The sequence below is a fragment of the Parus major genome, chromosome 3 (genome assembly GCF_001522545.3).
Source record: "Parus major isolate Abel chromosome 3, Parus_major1.1, whole genome shotgun sequence".
Taxonomy (NCBI): Eukaryota; Metazoa; Chordata; class Aves; order Passeriformes; family Paridae; genus Parus; species Parus major.
The window spans coordinates 82,328,542-82,348,408 of record NC_031770.1 but is presented as its reverse complement, the minus strand read 5'-3'; the positions used below and the strand labels follow the sequence as shown (position 1 = coordinate 82,348,408).

At 41.0% G+C, this 19,867-nt stretch overlaps 1 protein-coding gene across 7 annotated transcripts in view; it reads right to left on the bottom strand.

Moving 5' to 3' along the window:
- The window catches only part of FILIP1 (filamin A interacting protein 1), a 102,573-nt gene that overhangs the window by 21,439 nt on the left and 61,267 nt on the right, over positions 1–19,867 (bottom strand). For 5 of the 7 annotated variants that reach the window (XM_015622755.2, XM_015622757.3, XM_033512956.1 and 2 more), the window contains one exon: positions 18,759–18,937. In XM_015622755.2, the coding sequence (XP_015478241.1) occupies positions 18,759–18,937 (179 nt within the window). Of the gene's footprint in view, positions 1–2,553; positions 2,777–2,882; positions 3,021–18,758; positions 18,938–19,867 lie in introns of those variants that run through there. The other 2 variants (XM_015622758.2, XM_015622759.3) reach the window with 2 other exon arrangements.

Here is a 19,867-nt window from a genome sequence, read left to right as displayed (position 1 = left end):
TGCCTCTCCTGGATCCCTGCCAGCCTTAGGTGTTCACAGCCACACCAGGCAGTGTTGTGGCAGCAGGAAAGCTCTGTTGGCAGCCATGCGGGGGAGGCAGGAGCCTGAAGGCTTTCAACAACCAATCTCAGTTGCAGAGAAGGCAGACAGCAGACTGGAGGAAAAGCAACCATGGAATTAGTTTTATACACTTTCATGAATGGTGTGCTGGAAGTAGCCAGCAAGGAGGAATGTAGGAGTGGATGGGCAATAACCAGGTTCTCCCTCTCTCCTTCCTTTAGGTTTGGTGCTGAAGTGTTTCACTGCACAGTCTTTCTGCTTCCCCTTCCCTCCTCCAAGCTGTGAATTGATCAACAGAAGTGCAATGGGATGCTGATAGTTACAACTCTATCCCTCCAGAGATGTGGCTTCATTTTTTTCCTCATGGCTCCCTTTAGAAAAACATTCACTTCCAAGCATTTAAAACAGAGCATGCAAAAGCAAACAGCCCCCCAAACATTTATTGAAAAATATAGCAGTGTGTGTTTCTCCCCTTCTGCTTGTACTCCCATCAAGATGAGAACACATCACAAGTACCCATACAACCTTTTCCAACTCTATTATAGAAAAGAGCTTTCACCTACACAAGGAAATCCTGGGAAAGCAGAGCAAGCTAGAGGATGCCCTGAAAGGCCATAAGCTGCTCCCATGGTCTGCATACACATCAACATTTCAGCACCATGTCTCAGCTGTGTTGGCCTGCTTTGCAAACAAATAAAGCCAGGCTTCCCAAGATGTCTCCCAGTGTTTAATTAAGCATACACAGGAGGGGCTAATGTGGAGGGCAATCTGGAGAAGTGGAGAGCTGTTTCTCCTACTATCAAAACTGGCAGCAGGAGGAACAGCAGTTAGAAGAAAGAGGATGGAAAGGAGGCAAGCAGATAAGGTCTCTAGAGGACCTTATTATTAAATAGTCTGCAGACCCACAGAGTTTCTCATTGCTGCTCTAGCACAAAACCATCTGACTTACCATATCCTGTAGTACCTTATTTTGCCACTTACATTCCAAAAAGTCTGTTGCTGTGCAGTGTAATGACTTCTATCCCATTTCACAGATGGCCAGTAAGTGGGGGTTAAGGCAAATACATAAATGAGGACTTGGTCACTCTTAGGATCAGCTGACTGAGGGCTGATGAAGGCTGCTTCCTCCTGAGGGGCCAACAGCATTTTTGTGCCACTTGCACAGCAATCCCAAGGGAATTTCCACTGGGAAAGCAAATGTCTTCACAAACTCATCTTTCCACTTCAAACCCAAAGTTTTCTACCATACATGCAGAGTTTGAGAAACTGGACAACTTCCTAGTGGTAGCTAGAAAGCTGCTGCCCATTAAGTGATGTGAGAGTTTGTAATCCCAGGACAATGAAAACCAGCAAGAGGTGGTTTAACTCAATAAAGGAGTTCCCTTTTTTTTCCCCCTGTTTAATGTACAACAGCTGATTTTGAAGATTATTTCTACAGTCACTGGGAAATCCTTCACATGTCAGGACTCTTTCCCAGTGCTTCTGTGTTTGAGGCCAGGCTGAGATACCCAAAAGGCTGAATTTTGCTAGTTCTGAGTACTTACAACTTCAGCTGAAGTCAAAGAGAGCCAAAAGATGGTCAGGCTCTCTAAGAAACAAAACAATTGGGCCTGAAACTTAAATTAGGCAATTAGGTCACACTTTTGAATCATCAGCTTCACTACTTCCCATATATCCATCTCAACTGGGAGAAGAAATATGTAAATGAGATCAGATCTCATGGCAAGAAAAATAATAAAGCACATCTGTGTTACTTTCTGCTTTCTATACATTACATTTTAAAGGTAAGGAATGAGAAAAATGTTTGAATGACCTTACTACAGAACTTTTCAACTCTTTGTTCAGTTTATCAGAGGGTCAACTCTGAAAACAAATACAAGCTTGTTAAAAAAAGTCATTGATTCTAGTAAACCTGAAGACATCTTTTTGTTACTACCTAATATACAAACTCAAAGTGAAAAGAAGTGCATGTTCTTCCCTGCTGAATTAACTTTTGGAAAGTGATTATATCAAACTATGTAACAAGCAAATTAATATTCTTACTACTTCTAAACTACATGATAGTTTCCAAAATATACTGAAAGTATCGTAAATGTTTTCTTCCTTAGGAGGATACATTGCTTGTAATCTAAAACAGTCTATCTTCTGTTTCTAACACTGCTTTCGTAAAAAATTAAATCCAGTTTGCTGAAATAGTTCATTTGCGTTGAAAGTGTCTTACAACAGCACAGCGACTAAAGGTAATATTTTGGAATAAGAACACTTACTGGATTCGGTGTGCCCCCACCTTTCCAGCACGCTATTCTTGTAAGAAAAACCCCAAAGACCTTTAAGAACAAAACCCGACCGACGTCCTTTCAGACTACAAAACAGTATCACCCGCATTAATTCCGGAGGTTAGGAGAGGTGAAAGGGGATGCACAGAAAGCAGGCACACAGTATCTGCGAGCGAAGGCGAAGCAGCGTTCAGCTGAGAGATGGGAATTGCCAAACCTGTCTCCGGGCTGCGGTTATCCTTCCCTGACCCCTCGGTGCGCGGCTCGGGAGGGGAAGCCGCACGGCACAGCCCCGCCAGATGCACCTCCCAAGGCTCCAGCCGGCCCGGCTCCTCAGCGCTGTCCTGCTGGGTCCAGCCCGCCTGGAACCGGCACTACCGAGCATCCCGGCGCGTCCGCTCCCCGCACACTCCGCTCCAGCCTCGCTCCGTCCCGCCCGCGCCTACGCCACTGCCCGCTGCGCTCACTGAGCCAGCGGATTGCGCATGTACGCAGCAATTAGCGGCGCTCAAATTAAAAATACAGTTAAAGAAAAAATTCTCTTACCTTATAGCTAGACCTATTTTTTACTTATTCTTTTTTTTCTAAGCAACCAAATCAGCCAGGGAGGTGGGCACTGGCGGGGCCCGGCTCCGCGCCGCTGCCAGGTGAGGCTGCGCCCCGCGCTCTGCGCTCGCCCGGGCGGGCGGGGCCGGACCGGGGCTGGGGCTGGGGCTGGGGCCGGGGCCGGACCGGGGCTGGGGCTGGGGCTGGGGCTGGGGCCGGACCGGGCCGGGCCGGGGCAGCCCCGCCGAGGCTCCCGGTGCCAGCGCTGCCCTCTGCCGCCGCGCCCCCAGGGTCTGCTAGGGACAGCCCCGCCGGGCACTTCACAGGTACAGCTCATAGGTGAACGATTAAGAAATAATGATTTGATCGCAGAGAGCCGCCGGGAGTTGCTTTTGCTTAGCTGGACTGGGATGCACGAAGCGCTGCTTCCCAGTCCCAGCTGCCGATTCATTCCGCTGGCTCAACAAAAGTTCCCGTTGCTTTCCTCTTGTCTTCCCGGTGTTTGAAGTGGCAGTACTACTGTTGGTACGCTCTGGCTGATCTTAAGATCGGCTGATAAAGGCATGAATACATGAAGAAAATCCCCTGGGGATTTAGTATACGGACGTGTTTGTTTTTGAAAATCCATGCATAGTAGCAAGCCTAACCAAGTCTGGTGAGGTCTGAAAAGCACCATTCTGCTAGCTCCCTGCTTTAAAGAAGTCCTAAACCAGCCCTTTTGTTCCCAAAACAGCGTAAAAGAATTTGGGATTCCTTCTGTTTCCCTAATGACTCCCTGGATTGCTCACAGTCACTTTTTCAGACTTTGTGAGGGGAACTAGGAAAAAGTCTTCCCTTTCTCTTTTGCCTTTGCTTTCCTCTTCTCCTTCCTGTTCACCTTCCGCTTTTCTTAGGAAGCTTTCAATAGCCACAAACACTGAAAACATATAATTTCAAATATTATTATCCAATAAAAATGGACCGATGTGATTTTATATTTTTGAGAAACTGTCTAATTTCATATTCTTTATTTTTCCTTAGGACCCTCACTCAGCACACAGGCTGGACAGAGCTCATTTGAAAAGCAGGTGCTTAGAGGCTGATTTTATGCTTTTTATTCAAGACAATATTTACCTCACCTTCTTCAGATTCTGCTGAGAAGAGAACTATTAATTTCTGGGTGGGAGATATAAGCACAAAGGGACCAAGGTTTTGCTTGGGACACCTGCTCTGGGGTACATTAGATGTGGATTTCAGAGTGCTGCAGGGTGGGTGACGCATGCAGATCACCAATCCCTGTGATTTTGCCTGTGCCCAGGAATGGATGCTCCAGACTCCTGCACATCTGAGCCCGGATCCAATATGCTCCCCCAAAATGAGAACCATTCTTAGAGTGAAAAACTCTAAGAATTATTTGCATTCACAATCCATGTAAGTTATCTTAACATGACTTAACATGACACTGTGTAGGAAATCTGTCACACCAGCACAACAGTAGAGTCGTATTTTCCAGGGAAATCTACACTAGTCATAATCATTCTCTCCCATTTCTTATTCTTTTACCACATTTACTAAATATTTTTCAAAAGATGAAGCTGGGGTCTTACGGAGAGATTGTTGCTTCCTGTGTGCAAAGCTGATGTATCTTGGTGTGTTTCTGTTTTTCCAGTGTCAGAGGAAAGGTTTCTCTACAAAATGTGTCTGATTGTGCAATTACAAATGGTCACATGCATTGAGCAGAGCAGTGTTCTGCTTACTCTACTTACTGTCTCCTTTGCAATCCCAACAATTCTTGGGTAGGGCTAAATATTCTTTATAAAGAGGAAATTGCATACACAATGAAAAACACTAAGATATTAACCATTGAAATTTAATGATGTGGCATTATACGGGTGCTTTAAGAGATCGTCAGAAGAGTTTAGATTCTTTGTATGGCCTGCATAAAATCTGCACTCTAAGTTAACAAAATAATTTATAGCAATAGCAGGGTGTCAGCCTCGAGGCAGTTTGATACTAGAAAGGCATAGAGCACTTTGCAAGCAAGTTTCAAAACTATCTGCTGACAGATGGGTTTGGCTGTGATCAGCAGCCAGGAGCAAGGCTCTGTTCCACCGGCACTGCTGGCTCGGCAGGAGGATATCTGGTCACACACCCCATCCCAGCTGGCTCTGGGCTCTGAGCTCATTGCACAGCTTGTCCCAGTCTCACTGCAGCACTCGCTGCTGAGTCCCAGGTTCTCCTCACCTCTGCACTCCATTTCTAAATCCCAAACCAACAACTCTTCTAGGTGTCCTCTCGTATCTGCTCTGGCTGTTCTTTTTATGTTGCCATACTTGGGCCAGGCTGGAGCTGCAAGCAACACATCTTCCCTCATCTGCGTTTTCATGGTCTCAACTCTTGAGCAGAAAGTTCAGGGATGTCAAGAGGATCTTAGAGAAAGTGCAGTGTGGTAGTGATGAACTTACACCCCTGCACTAGTTAAGTCTATACCACCATGAAATTTCACAATTAAAGTATTCTCCCATCACCATTTCAACTGCTCTGTGTTCCCATCACTGCACCAGTACCAGACCTGTAGGGGATATCAGAGGATGTTACAGCTGAGGTCAAACAGGCCTTTAATATTTACAGCTTTTCTTTTACTGCTTAGAAATCACATTATGTGTCTATATAAAAATATAAAGGTACTCCATATGTTGTTATTTCTCAAGAGTACCTTCAACTTTAAATCTCTTCAAAGGCTGGGAGAATTTAACTTGCTCATGAATTTTTTGTTCACGCTTTCGTTGGGATGAAGCAGTTCAAGAAATGCATTCCTGAATAAAGCAGCACTTGCAACATTTTGAGACCAAATAAGAAAAACAAGAAATAAAAGCAGCAGAGGGAATAGATAGGAATCAAATTTCAACTTACCTCTGAAAGTCAGAAATGATACTTTGCATCTGGTACAATTGCCTACTACAGAGGAGAGTAACTGGGAAGCAAAAGATGGAATTGGTTTAAAAATTTAATGATGTGCTAATAGACTACACATTTCTTTGATAAGCTGCTTTCTTTAAAAATTTCCTAACTATGCACAGCAATAGATTCCTCTTGTGGATCTTAGAGACTTGTAACAAATTATTGCCTGATTATAAAATTCAGAGCCTTGTAACCTTCTCAGCAGACTGCCCTGCACTTGGTTGCCTCTTTACCTTCAGTGCAGAAACACATCTTAAATTTATAGTGAAGGCAGAGAGCTTGCAACTCTCTCCAAGTTCTCAAACATGTTATAAAAAGCCCAAATATTTCTGTTTGTGCAAGCAAAGCTTTTCCTAAATTTGTGTTTACTTACATACATGAAAAGGTACACTGTGTGCTTGCCAGACTTTTTTATTTTTTTGGTCATAAAAGCTTCAAAGCAGTGAAAACCTTCCATCATTATTTTGTTTTTCTTTTCGTCCCTTTTCTTGGTTAAGTCAAACTCATTTGGTAAGTCAGACCTGACCTGCACTTTCTGCTTACAGTTGTCTCCACTGAGTGCAACAGATAAAAATGAATTCAGTAAAAATGAATCTTGATAGAGCAAGAAGATTTTGAATATTTAGGGAGGGAAGAGGCTGATTTTAATTTGCTGCTGAAGATATAGTGAGCAAGGTGATCCACTGTGCCTTTTGGAGAGAGAGAAACAAATAATGAAGATAAATGCAGTAAATTCTTGAAACATGACTTTGTAGGAAAGGCCTGAGAAAAAGACTTCAAGTTGGACTGTGCTGTTGTATCTTAGGCAGTACACTTTATATGGCATACGTCATGCACATTAAAAAACTTCATTTGGTGAGCTGCACTGACAGCTGGCTTTTTTCACCTTTGTTCTTATTTAAAACAGGTTGTTCCATGCAGCTGTTAAAGAAACTGTGCGCACACATGCGTTTGCACACAGGCTTTTTTATTGCTCCTCAGATCTTTCTAAATAAGTCATGCTGCTGGGGTTTTAAATTATTTTTCTCTTTACTGCAGCATGAAAATCACCCTACATTGGCATCTGCTGCCTTTTGTGGAAGCATGATTCAAAAGTTTAACAAAAGCATTCCTGGCCGTTTGTTGTTTTTTTTTTCCTGTTGCATTCTACCCCCTTCCTTTTGGTTTTCTGCTTTCTTAACACTTGTGTGTATCCTTTTGATAGCTGGAAAGCTCAGCATCTCCAATACTGCTGGGATTCTTTTAAGTAGAAGTGATTACAGCTGAAGCAGGACCTGTCTATGTCATGGTTATTGTTTCATAGTATGACTTGGTCATATTTGGAGAATAAGCACCAGGAGTCTCATAGAAGCCTGTTGTGGCCCTTCAACAAGAGAGTCTTGGGAGCCAAGGGAAAAGGTGTCCAGGAGCTTGGACAGGTGCACTTGGCAGGATGCCACTTGCTGCCCTCTGTGTAGCATTGTTGTTAGTGCTGGCTGCTTCACCTACCTGTGCTCTATCACAGAACCTCTCCAATGCTGTCTGTCTGCTCTGGGCTCCACCTTGTTTTTCTAAATTACTCGCTTTGGAGGTGCTAGGTGTTCATGGGGAAAAATTAGCTGGAAGAGTGAGCTTGAGGCTTTAAAAGCAGGGAGAATCATGCCTATTCTCAGTAACCCAGAGAGAATTAGTCTTTTGGGAGTGTCTTTTGGCCTCTTTTGCTCCAGCTGGGTCTAGGATGTGAAATTAATCCTGACTGATTTTCTCCTTTCTGTTGCTTTTGTTCTGTTGGCCTAAACCCATCTCTTTGCTATTCCTCATTCTTTACAATCCAGGACCATCAGTTCAGTTCTTGCCCCATTGCTCTCACTCCTGCTGACCTTTCCTGGACTTCCTTTTCTTTTGTGCTTCTTCTCACTGACCCTTCCTCCAAGCAAGGTAACACAGTGACTGACTGTGAGTGAAGGGCACATGAGTCCTACACCTAAAACTAAAGGATGTCTACCTCACTGCTCCCCATCTGATACACCACTGGAATATAGTATTTGCTAGAGTGAGTAAAACTAGTAAAACTAGTGGGCAGGAAAAATGAGAGAAAACAGAATCCAAAGAATTCCTGCTTCACTTTAGCATCAAACCATAAAAGTGATGGTGTGTCTGGAGTCACCACAAGAGGGTCACAAACATTGGAAAGTGTACCAAAAGAATAGAGTGACGAAGTTTAAAATCTGGATTTAGGAAAAAGTATCATTAATATTATTGCACACACTAGGCAGTCAAGCATGGAGAAGCTCACAGCTGTACAACAGCAATGCAGCTTGAGAGCAAGTAACTGTTCAAGTGGAGTCAATATAAAAACTCATCTCTGTCAGTGCAGGGTCTCAGACTTTTTTAGAAATACAGCCTTTGTGTGCACATGTTTGTATCATATTCGGCCACCTTGGTCACAATGGCATAAGAATAATACAATACACACCTATAAAAGCAGAGAAGAATAAATAGTCTTACAAATATTCTTTCTTGATTTTTAAATTACTTCCTGTGACTGTCATATTATCAATGATTTAGCATATAATGAATACTCAGAAAAAATTTCAAATGCTGTAAAAGAGCAGTCAGCAGCCACTTTTATGATCTAGAGAGGGACTGACAGATTTTAACAACATCAGCTTTGAGTAATCCTGGCTGTCCCACCACATCTTAATATGCCATATCCCAACTCTCAGTCTGAAAGGCTGTGAAGGTATTTCCATTATTTTCCATGCCAGGACCCTCAGCTCTTGCCCTGAACACACTTCCCACTGTGTGGGAGCACACGCTTGCCCACCACATCCATCCCACAGCCCCACATTTGCTAGTGCTTTTTGCCTGTGTTCTGGAGGTGCAGCATAAATGGGCACCTCTCCCCTCACAAAAAAAAAAAAAACAAAACCAAATCAAAACAAAACAAATAAACAAAAAACCCAACCACCCCAAAAAACCCAATCCATCACAACTGTGAAAAATACACTCCCCTACACCTAAACAAAGCTTTTTGATTACCACATAGCTATTTACTACAGCTATCTATCTGGCTCAATTCTAAGGTTTGCTGATTGCAGTAAATTTGTGTCTATTAAGAGGTAGTTAGAGAAGAGTCTGTCTCCAGAGCTATTCCCAGCCAATACATAGGGCCTTGACTCACCCAAGGTTTGAGCCTGCTATTTAACCTTTTACTTCTAGTTGCTTAGAGCAGAATCCAATAAAGACCCCCACAAATATCTGGATTGCAATCAATGAAAAACTTCAATCAAGGAAAAGACAAGGAAAACAAACAAAAAACAACAATAAATAAATAAAAAACCCCACATATTTTGGTTGCCCAGATTTGCCACATCCTTGGTAGTCCCAGCACCTTGCCTGAACTGAACATCATTCCTCACCTGAAGTTATTTGAGCCTTATGAAATACATGTCTTTAAAAGCAAGAGCTTTGTTCTGAAGGAGAGAGGAGGACAGGCTGATCACAGCCATTGCACAAGAACAGGAGATGTCAGTGCTTCCATTCAAAGAAACATTTCCTTGCACCAGCCCCTGTGCATCCCATGCCTCAAAAACTGCATGCATGTGTGGTTTTATTTCTCTCCTCCATCTATAATTAATATAATAATTCTAGTTTGCACTACCCCTTTCCAAAATCATGTCCTGACTGTAGCCTGTTGCGTATATGAAAAGCAAAAAAAAAGGCCAGGGCAAACTCAGGTTCCAAGATGGAGAGCAAGCAAGGAGAAACTGAGCCAATCTCATACAGTAAGTGGGAGTTAGAAGGTGCTGAGCTTGACTTTGATTTCAAATTTCTTTCTTCATGTCTGTATTACCCTCTGAATAACTGCAGGATTTATTCAATCTGGCCCTGTTGTTCTCTAATCAGTTATTCAGTCATTGGCCATTGATGTCCACTGAGCATCCTCACTTACAAATCACTCTTCTTTTTAAAATCTTCATGACATAAGTGCAAATGATGCCTCATGCACAAGGAAGCAAAAACTTACAGCCTCCTTGGTAGAATCAATAGGCAATACTGACCAAAAATAATTCAAAACACGAAGGCATAATTTGGCTGTGGAAATTATGTAGAAAATTATTGTCATTAAAACTATTGCTATTATTATTGCTGTTATTATTATTGATTATTATTATTATTGTTACTGTTATTACTATTGTTATTACGATTACTATGATGAACCAAAATGCATATATAAGTTATATAAAAATATTGTTTTACAGGAAATATGTACTGCTGACAAGTTAATTTTCTGGAGAGCAGACTCCCATGCAGAAGCTGTAATTCCACCCAAGAAGCTGCTGTACGTAATACATTTATATATGCATGTATAGACTTCTACAGGTACAAGCATACACACATTTCAGAATTCCTACTCTGATTCTATTAATCCCATTAATCAAGAGGAGCTCTACTGACTTCAAAGGAATTGCAACAATGCCAGCTTTGTGCTCGTAAAATCCAGCATCAGGAATAATTATTTCCTAAGACGTGAAGAAGATGGATGTAGAAAGTTTGGGTGTGATAATGGTGCGCTTGCCACTGAAAGCAAGTTGGACTGACAGCACTTGTTCTGTCAGGTGAGGACATGAGGCAGTGAAACCAGGACAGACTCTCCTCCATTGCAGGATTAGCCATGCCCACGTCACACCAGCTGTCCTCCACACTGCCCTCCTGCCTGCCTTTCACTGGGACAGACACTTCTGGAAACCATGGTTGTATCCCAGGCAGTAATTGTCGAAATGAAAAAATGTTGAAAGCTATTTTCAAACAAGTTAAGTCATCCAGGAAAAGCCTGACATTTAAATGATGAAAGAGAATACATCTATCCTTTTCTGGTTCCTCTGAAAATGAACTTCTTAAATGTACAGGAACTTTCATTCTATGATATATGTACTTGTCACCAAGAGATACTTTTTCAGCTATGACATAATTACTATCATCAGAAAAGCATTGCTGTCATTCTGCTATGATTTAGCCTCATTTTCTGCTCATTTCATCTTTCCTCATTAGAGCATTACATATTCAGCTACATTACTATTAATCATTCCCTAACATAAGAAATTGCATAAGAAAGCTGTGTAACTGATTTTTCAGTTTCAGAGCTAAACCAAAAATTTAAAAAATATATTAAGAAAAGCTTATTTTTTTTTCTCTCATTCAAGTGAAAAAAGTGTTTCATGTGGAATTCAGTAAAATGTTTGTTTCAGATCACTAATTTAATTTCCATTTTTGTCATTTTAAGAAAAGAAGAGGATAGAAAGGACTGTATCTTGGCCCAATTCACCAAACCAACAAGTGAAAAATCCTCCCTTTTTCAGTAGATCAAGTGATCTGCCTAGACCAGCGAATTCCTCTGTCTGAAGTGAATTTCAAATGAAATTTGAATGCTCAGACACTGATCTACAAGAAGATTTTCATCTCTTTGGTGTAAAGAACCCAAAATTATGTAAGTGACTTGTAAAATAGAGCAATTTTTCCCAGGAAGAATGGGAACAGACACCCCAAGGAACCAGTGATGTTACCAGGACGGCCTCCCCTGAGAGGTGGATTCAGGTCCCAACAAATTGACAGAAGGATTAAAAGTCTGTCATGGTCCAGATGAGTGGCATAATCACAGGGTTATTTGATGTTTTTTTGACTAGCTGGTCTTGTGAATTAGGTCACCAGATTTTCTTTGTTGACATTAATAATAGTCTTACACCCAAAATGGCATGTCTTAATGAGTTTTTAAAAACAAGTTACTGGAAATACTAACTATGGCAACACAATATTATAATCAGGCACATACTTAGGTATGTTACAAATATCTGATGAATTATACATTTTTTATTTCTCTGCCCTCACATTTGCACAGGCCTTGGCAAATTTCACAAAAACGCTTTGTTTGAATATTTGCACCCCCTGAATTTTTTATTTCTGCCTTAAGATTTCTTCACATGCAAGCCTTAAAAAGAAATGAAAACTGAAATGACATAATATAAAACTCATTATTTCTGATCTCCAATGATGCTGGAGATACTGCAGGAATGAGAAGAGGTGCACAACTTGGCACCCTTTTGGGGAAAGAAGATGGAAAAAACATTACATCTGTTTAGGGTTAGGAAAGCTTCCATACAGGCTCACTGATTCAGAATAACCTCCCTAGTCAGATGGTACCTTGAGGTTCTTCATACAACTTGTGGAAGTTATCAGACCATACAGAACAGGTCTTGGACACTAGTAGGGCATTAGGGCAGTAGGTCATACACTTCTAATTAGACTGTGAATCTCTGCACAGGTAAACTTTCATTTAAACATAAAGCAAATATCCAACACGTTCAAGCTTGAGTGCCTATTGTCATATATTTATACTTGTAAATAAGTGGTATTTATTTGATTTTTTTATGAATTCACTGAAACCTGGCATTTCAACTGAAACCTGTTTCTAATCTTTCTGAATGAGGAAGCAATTTTCCCTACATGACTCTGATTCAATTCTTGTTTTCTTTGCCTAAAAAAATGACAACTTAAAAAGATGGCCTCAGTAGAGCTGTGAACTGATATTTATTTCAGTAGTATAATAACTCTGAAACATGCCAAAAGCCTCTTAAATGTTAAAATTGTTACCTATTGCACCCTGGACATAGTTTGAGTTCGTGAGTAGATTTTGAATGAAGTAATTTTTTCCCCCTGTCTGACCCTGGGAGCATTTGAATTGATGATTTTAGCAAGTAAACTTGCTAGGAATAATGAAGTACATATAGCTTTGTATAATAATTCTCTCTCAAGGGCTGTGAAGCTAATGCCTACTTAGAAAAAAATTTGGAAAAGTAGCTGAAACAACACATGATGCCATTTTATATAATCCCAGAAGTGACTGAAGACTGGACAGTTTTGAGAACTATCCAAGTGTAAAAAGATGGATTTGGATTACTCCCAGCTCACATTGTGTAAGACTTGCAATACTTTCATATTGTTTCTTCACAGTCAGATGTAACTGTTTGTAGTCTCGTTTTCAAATTACCTTTGGAACCATTTTCTTGGAAGTTGGGACCAGATTCATTAGTTAAAACATAAACTTTGAGTCATTGCTGCCTTGCAGTCAGCTGGAGCTCTAAAACAGGACCTGCAAAATGGATGACCCTCATATTTACTTAACTGTGCAGAAATTGTATTTGTCATTGCCAGGTTTTTTTAATTAATTTGCTTTAATAGACTACCCCAGAATTTCTGTGAACCCATGAATATATTACATTGACAGAAAATAGCCAGCTTTTCCAAACCATACTGATTGCATGTCAGCCTGAAAAGAACAAAAATGCACTGCTGTCCTTGTCTTCTGCATTATAATATTAAACGTTTAGAGATGCACTTACTGAAAAGTAGACAGAGTGACTCAATGCTATAGTAAGGCTGGTAATGTGTGGTAAGATGAGTAACTGATATAAGCAGTGGTGAAGCACCATTGGGATGGCTTTTCCCTTTTTTTGGTCACAATTTGGAAACCAGGACACAGAAGCAATGTCACCATATGAGAAAAAAAAGCCAGAGTAAAAATATGGCTAAAAACTCTTGGGGAAAAAAAAAAAAGTGCAAAAATATTTCTGTAAAGTAGCTTAATTTCCAGACTTTAGAGGATTCACCAACAGATTACAGTTACAGGCCAAAATCTGTGTTACATGTTTGGATCTTATACCTCACCCCAATATTTCTGTATGGGCCTATTCTAACCACAGAGTTTGGCTTTATGGTGGTAAATCACAGAAATTTATTAGTCCTGAACACTTGAACACTTCATATTTTTGGCTTGATTGTTATTTAAACAAGTAATTGACTGATGCATACTCTGCCCTTCTGTCTTCCTGCCAGCTCTTATATTTTAAAGCCTTCATAAAAATCGAGGGAAAACACAAACTGGAAAGGCAACACACAAAAAATCTCTAAACTGTATCACACTCCAGCTTTACACTTGCTTGGATCCATGAAATAAATACAGGGAAACTAAAAGGCAAGCACTTCCCAATGAAAAGCTTGGTGCTGCCGTCTCGTGGGAAAGGGGAGAAGGGAAGCTTTGGTAATAAAAGCAGAAATGCAAAAACGGGGGGAAGGGGAGTTTGAAAACTTGTTAACATCAACACTCCCATTTTTGTTTCAGGAGGGCTGTGTGCTTTATTGCTCACAGATCAGTTTCCTTTGCAGGTGATGTGGGCCCAGAATTACATCACCAGCAGAGCAGCCAAGAGCATCTCGGTGCCAGCATGACTGAAGTAGAGAGGAATGTATTATCACAGACCTCCGAGGGACTTGCCAGTGCATTCCTTGCTGGGGGTGCTTCGATGGGGGAGGCAAAGAGGAGACAATTTTACGTGAAGGCTGAAAGGAAACTTTGTGGAGGAAAGAGCCGGGGTCACAGTCTTGCTGTCTCCTCTAGGCAGATCTAATTATGGCCAAGTACTTCAAAAAGAGGGTTTAACTAAAACCAGATTTAGCAGGGCAATGCTTAGGAAGTACAGACTGAATCCTCAGCCTTGCCTTTGAGGAAAACGTGAAATGCTTCAGCGCACCAACACTTGTCGTGGTTGTAAAGAATAACTTGAAGCACTGAGGAAAGGAAGAACCAATATTAAATCCTCATCACTTCAGTGAAGTCTTACAATAAAACATATCTATCCTTTAGCACAGACAACACTGAGATACAGGCTGTATGCTTCCTGATCACTCTGTGGTGGGGTGACAGAGTCTCAGCAGTCTCAGGGATAGTGCTGGAAATGATCAAATTACTCACAAAGCAGTCACACAGATCCCCCATAACAGAGCTCCAACAAAGCCTTTCTGCCACATCACACCCTCTGTTTAGCAACCCATATCTCATCCATATAAAAGAAGTTCCCTCCTCCTCCCATTTTTGTAGGCTTTCAGGCTATTTCTTCAATCCATTCTGGATAGCAGGACTGGCTCAGTGGTCCTCATCTCAAGCCTCTTTCTGAACCATTGAAATTAATGGGAGCTTTCCAGTGCTTTTAATAGGAGCAAAATGTGCTGTCAACCAACAGGATTAAAAGAAGGGCACAAGAAAAATTTTTCAGAGATTAGCACCTGTAAAAATGTCAGCATTTTAAATCTCATCTCCTAGGTCAATCAAAATGTCAAAGAAATGCTGACATTACAAAGGTCTCCACCCTTTGTAATTTCCACCAGGAAAAAAAAAAGCCCCGTTGATCAAATGAAAAAGTATATATTTGATAAACTAAAGATTTCCTCCCAACCCTGCCCCAAGTTCCCTAAAAGGGAAGGCAAGAGGGCTGGGCCTAGGCAGCACAGAGAACAGCCAAATACCATTTCATGTTAAGCCTGCTTTACACAAGAATTTTTGGGGTCATGAAGTACCAATAGCTGGTTTAGCTGTGCCCAGCTCAGCCCAAAGTCACGCCACCAGCTCCCTCCCAGAAGCACAGCTGAAGTTTATGAGGGTGCCTGTGCTGGGAAAACTAATTTTATCCCTGAGGCTGCTGATGCCTGGTCTGCTGCTCTCCAAGTGCCCACTGCAAGCCACAGCATCAATGCAGTTCTGACCAGACCCTTCATTCTCCACCTCTCAAACCAGAGACTCCTTACAGCACCATCTACCATCCCAGTCTTTGAGGGGGACTGGGGGCCTTCAGCTCTTCTCCATATTCCTCAGCCTCCTCAGGAGGCTCCAGGAGGGTGTCTGCTTCTGTATGTCCCAGAACTGGAGATACCCAAGGACAACTTGATGTTAGAGGAACAGCAGCTGAGGTACGCAAGTGTTGGAAAGGGAAATTTGATTGCACTGAAAAATAGAAAATACTATCCATAACTTTCAAACATAATTAGATACTATTATAGAATACTATAAGGAAATTTGCAAAACACTTCAGCCACCAAATCTGTAGAAGCACCTTCCACTAAAACTACCGTATTTCTTTAATCTCCACCTGGCAAATGGTCATCACTACTCTTTTTCTGTAACATGCCAACCTTTTCCACAATCTTTCTTCAGGTCATTTACACTTGGTCTTGCAGAGCCAACACCAACAGCGAGGCCCTTCAGCTTTCTCCATTTACCCCCACGCCCCCAGCTGTCTAAATTTTGAATATCCCAGTGCACAATTTTCTCTTTCTTGTACTTTTGTACTTTTGTACATTCATCATTATTTTTGAGAAATCACGTTTTCCTGTTACTTCCTTCCTTATGAGGCTGACCTAATAATTAGTCATTCATAGGAACTGTTTGCTTTTCTGTCATGTTGTTGTAGATGGATTAGAGATAATGTATGAAAGAGCATGCAAAAAATATTCCAAAGTAAATACATTAAGAGAGTGTTAGACATACATTAGAACCGAGGGATATTTGTTTCTTAAAGAATTAATTCCCTTTTTGCTTTGTTCAAATTTTCACAAGACAGCAAAAGCAGATGTGGCCTGTGAAAGTTGATGTAGACAACAATAAAATACTGTGAGGAAAGAAATTACTGAAATTACTTAGATCCAGTATAGAAATGATTGCTTCTCTCATTGTAGCAGGCTGCTGTGGGATGGCCATCCTACAGCACTGTTCTTCCTCTGGCTCACCCTGTCTCATTAACATTATAACTGCAAGTGCAGCAGAGTGGCTGACGGGCAGAGTTCAACTCTGTGTCCCTTTTCGTTTTCATGGAGACTACAAGTCTGTTCAGCTCTTAATAAAATAACCCTCAAAGTACCACAGTAAAATGAATTATATGTATAGTGGTACTTATAAAACAAGAATGCCTATGCTGAACCTTAAAAAATGCCTTTGGGCAGGTCAGTTCTCTATCCCAATATGATTATGAGTTTCTTCTATGCTTTAATCTGTTGCAACTTAATTTTTTCACTTCAAACTCTTTATTTTTGACAAAATCTATTGCCACGTTGGGGCTTTTCTAAGAAGTCATCCTATCACCCTCTCTTTCTTTGTGAATGGCCCTCAAACAATACTACTGCTAGTTTTTAATACCCACAAAGATGTGGATGCAGCCTCAGTTTCATGTGCACTCATAAAACAAAGGCAAGAAATTGAGATAATTTAAGACTTTACGCTTAATAAGTGGTTTCCAGCCCATCCTGATTTTGCTAACCTGCTCTGTAAGTGATCTGAGAGGAGGAACCTGAAGAGGGAGGTATGTGCATCTTGGTTTTCTATGTTTAGCTACATGTCGTGTTCTCTCTGCTTGGTCACTACTATCTTGGAACAAATTAGTGTCATAGACAAACAAAGTGGATTAAATAGCAAACACCAGATTTCTGGTGCTAACATAAATCCGAAGGGCTTCAGCACTGCAATTATTCCCCTGCAGCCACCAGTACAAAGGTGCTGGTGACTAAAGCCAGTGGATTTAATTGCTCCTAAAGATCTGCTTTCAAGAGAAATTCAAATTTTCCTTTCCTTATTGCTGTTTTTCCAAAAATTGTAGAATGTAGAAACCCTGAAGTTTGAGAGAGCAGGAAGGGTAAGAGAAAATGCCCACAGATATGGGACATGATATCTTAGCAGTGGTAAGACAAAAAGCTCTTTAATCACGTCATTAAAGGAAGTCATTTCAACCCAGGTCATAATAGTAGACTATTTAGTGGTCTTCACAAATTGAGAGGGAATAATAAGAAGGCAACAATTGTCAAATAAATGTGAATATTAAAATGCAAAAATGTAAATGGTATTTTAATACCACTTTTGTAGCATTTTAGTGGCTGCATGTACACGCATACATGGATATTCAGCAGAGAGACAAAATGTCTTCTATGAGAATCAGATGTGAAGTTGCTCCTTACTTGAAAATACATCTTTAATTTCTTAGAACATATTTATTTTTACATTTTTAATTTTCTACTGTGAGAATCAATTTTCTAAGATGCAGAAGCATTTTTGTTCTTTAAAGTTTGCCAATCAACCCAGGAAAGTAAAGACAGAACAAAGCCAAAACCTATTAAATCAGGAAATATGGTCACTGTAGCTCATGTGCCACCTACTCAAAGTTGGCACTGACCTGAGTTCAGGAAATACACTAAACAGTTTCACTCCTGACTTTTTGCAAATGTCTGCCACAAGCCTGTGGTTTCCTCAAAAGCATTTCTTCTTTGAACTTGCCTTAAGTATTTTTCTTAGAGGCTTTTTTATTTTTTTTTTAATAAAAAGAAACACAACATGGATTGATTTCAAGCAGTTTGGTATAAGGACAAAAATTTCATATTGAAAAACTCTGTTTTTCAATAAAAAAAAAAGGCTGTTTCTGAGTGCTCAGTCATAAGCTAAGGTAGGTGATCTTTCTCTTCTTAGAGACACAGTTTACTCGTCCAACAAGCAGAATAAACACTAAGAAAAAAAGAAATGTGGGGTGTATGAGACTGTGAAATGAACACTGCAGATAGTCCACCACAGGCTGGACACATTTTGTAATGCATGATAATATTTTCATCCAGGGGAACAGATAACTTGCCTGAGGCATGCATCTTCAAAATATGAAAAAGAATGCAAATGGTTTGTGACTTTGCAAGCCTAAATGCAAAGGGCACGGCAGTATCCTAATGTGTGTTGTGGTTTTGCTTACCCTGCCCTCCTGCTGTGACAACAGCGCTCTGTCCTTCACAAAACTTTGCGCTTAGCTAAGCAAGCCAGTCCCAAACTTAGCCAACATAAATAACATCTGATCAAAAGCTACCTGGAGGTGAACCCAAAATGGGCATGACTAATTCAAAACAAATTTGTTTCTTAATTCAAGCTCACACTGGAGGAACATTCAGTGGTATCCCTCCATCTCCAGACTCGCACAGTAACATGAGTGGACCAACATTTACAGATGTTTTACACACAAGTTTAGTGTCATTTAAACACAGAAAATACCAGGCCGTGCCACTGCTGAAGGCACAAGCACTGGGACACTGGGGTAGTCTCACCTCTCCCGCTCCTGTTCCAAGAGGTTGGTAAAGTCATCGCTCTTGTTCATGTAATCTGTATGTTTATGCTTCTCATTTTCTAGCTCGTAAACGGTGCGACGATGGCACTTTTCTGCCAGCAGGAGCTGTTCCAGCATGCGCCGATATGTCTCTTTCTGCTTTTCTTCAAGTCTGTCCAGCTGGATTGCAGGAAAGGAGAACAGACTGCTTTAAAGGTCGCCATGCTTTACTTCATCTGATTTATTAACCAACAGTGTTGTGCTTGGTAAGTGCAACTCCCGTAATTTTACGTCTTGGGTTGTACATAAAGCAGTGACTAGAAATAAGAATAACTGCCCCATGAAAGTGTTGATTTATTTGGATGACATATTAGCAATAAATGTATGCATAGTTTTCAGATACACAAAAGACAGAACTTCACTTGGCTTTAGGGTAACAAATAATATTGTTGCAGTGCCATATTTTCCCTGTGGTGAGGTGCTGTGCACACTTTCTTCATTTCACAGGGAAAAAGCTGTAGCTCAGAGCTCAGAGCCTGGGAGCCTGAATTCACACCCCTGTATGGGGACTAGATACTTGCACGTGGGGCATAAAATGTAATCTGAAGGCTGAAATTTGAGTTACGCATCTTTAACACGCCTCTAAGTCTGCTGAGATAAAAGAGACAAATTATTTAGATTCTGTCCAGATTCAGTTTTACATTACCAAGTACAACTAATTATAAGCCCTAGGAGTTTCTCCTCAGCCTGTTTTTTGACAGAAATTCTCTTTATTCACAACCCTTTACCCTTTTGATTTTCTGCATTTTTTTTGGCATATTAATTTAATATGCTGTTTATTATTCAAACTAACATTAAAACCAGGGAGGTGTGTCTAAAAAGTTGCCAAGTCACTCCAAATCCACCACAGCTATTCATGTTGCTCCTTTGGTGCAGATGACCAACTCCAGCCTTCTCCTGCCTTGGTACTCTTCTGGTTGCCTACCCCTGGTGCAGTGGCTGGCAGAGCTCTGCCCATCCCCAGTCCTCACCCTGTGAGAATCTCATCCTCCTCAACCCCAGCTGCCCTGGGCTGCTCATGTTTCACAGAGTATCTCAGCAAACAGGGAA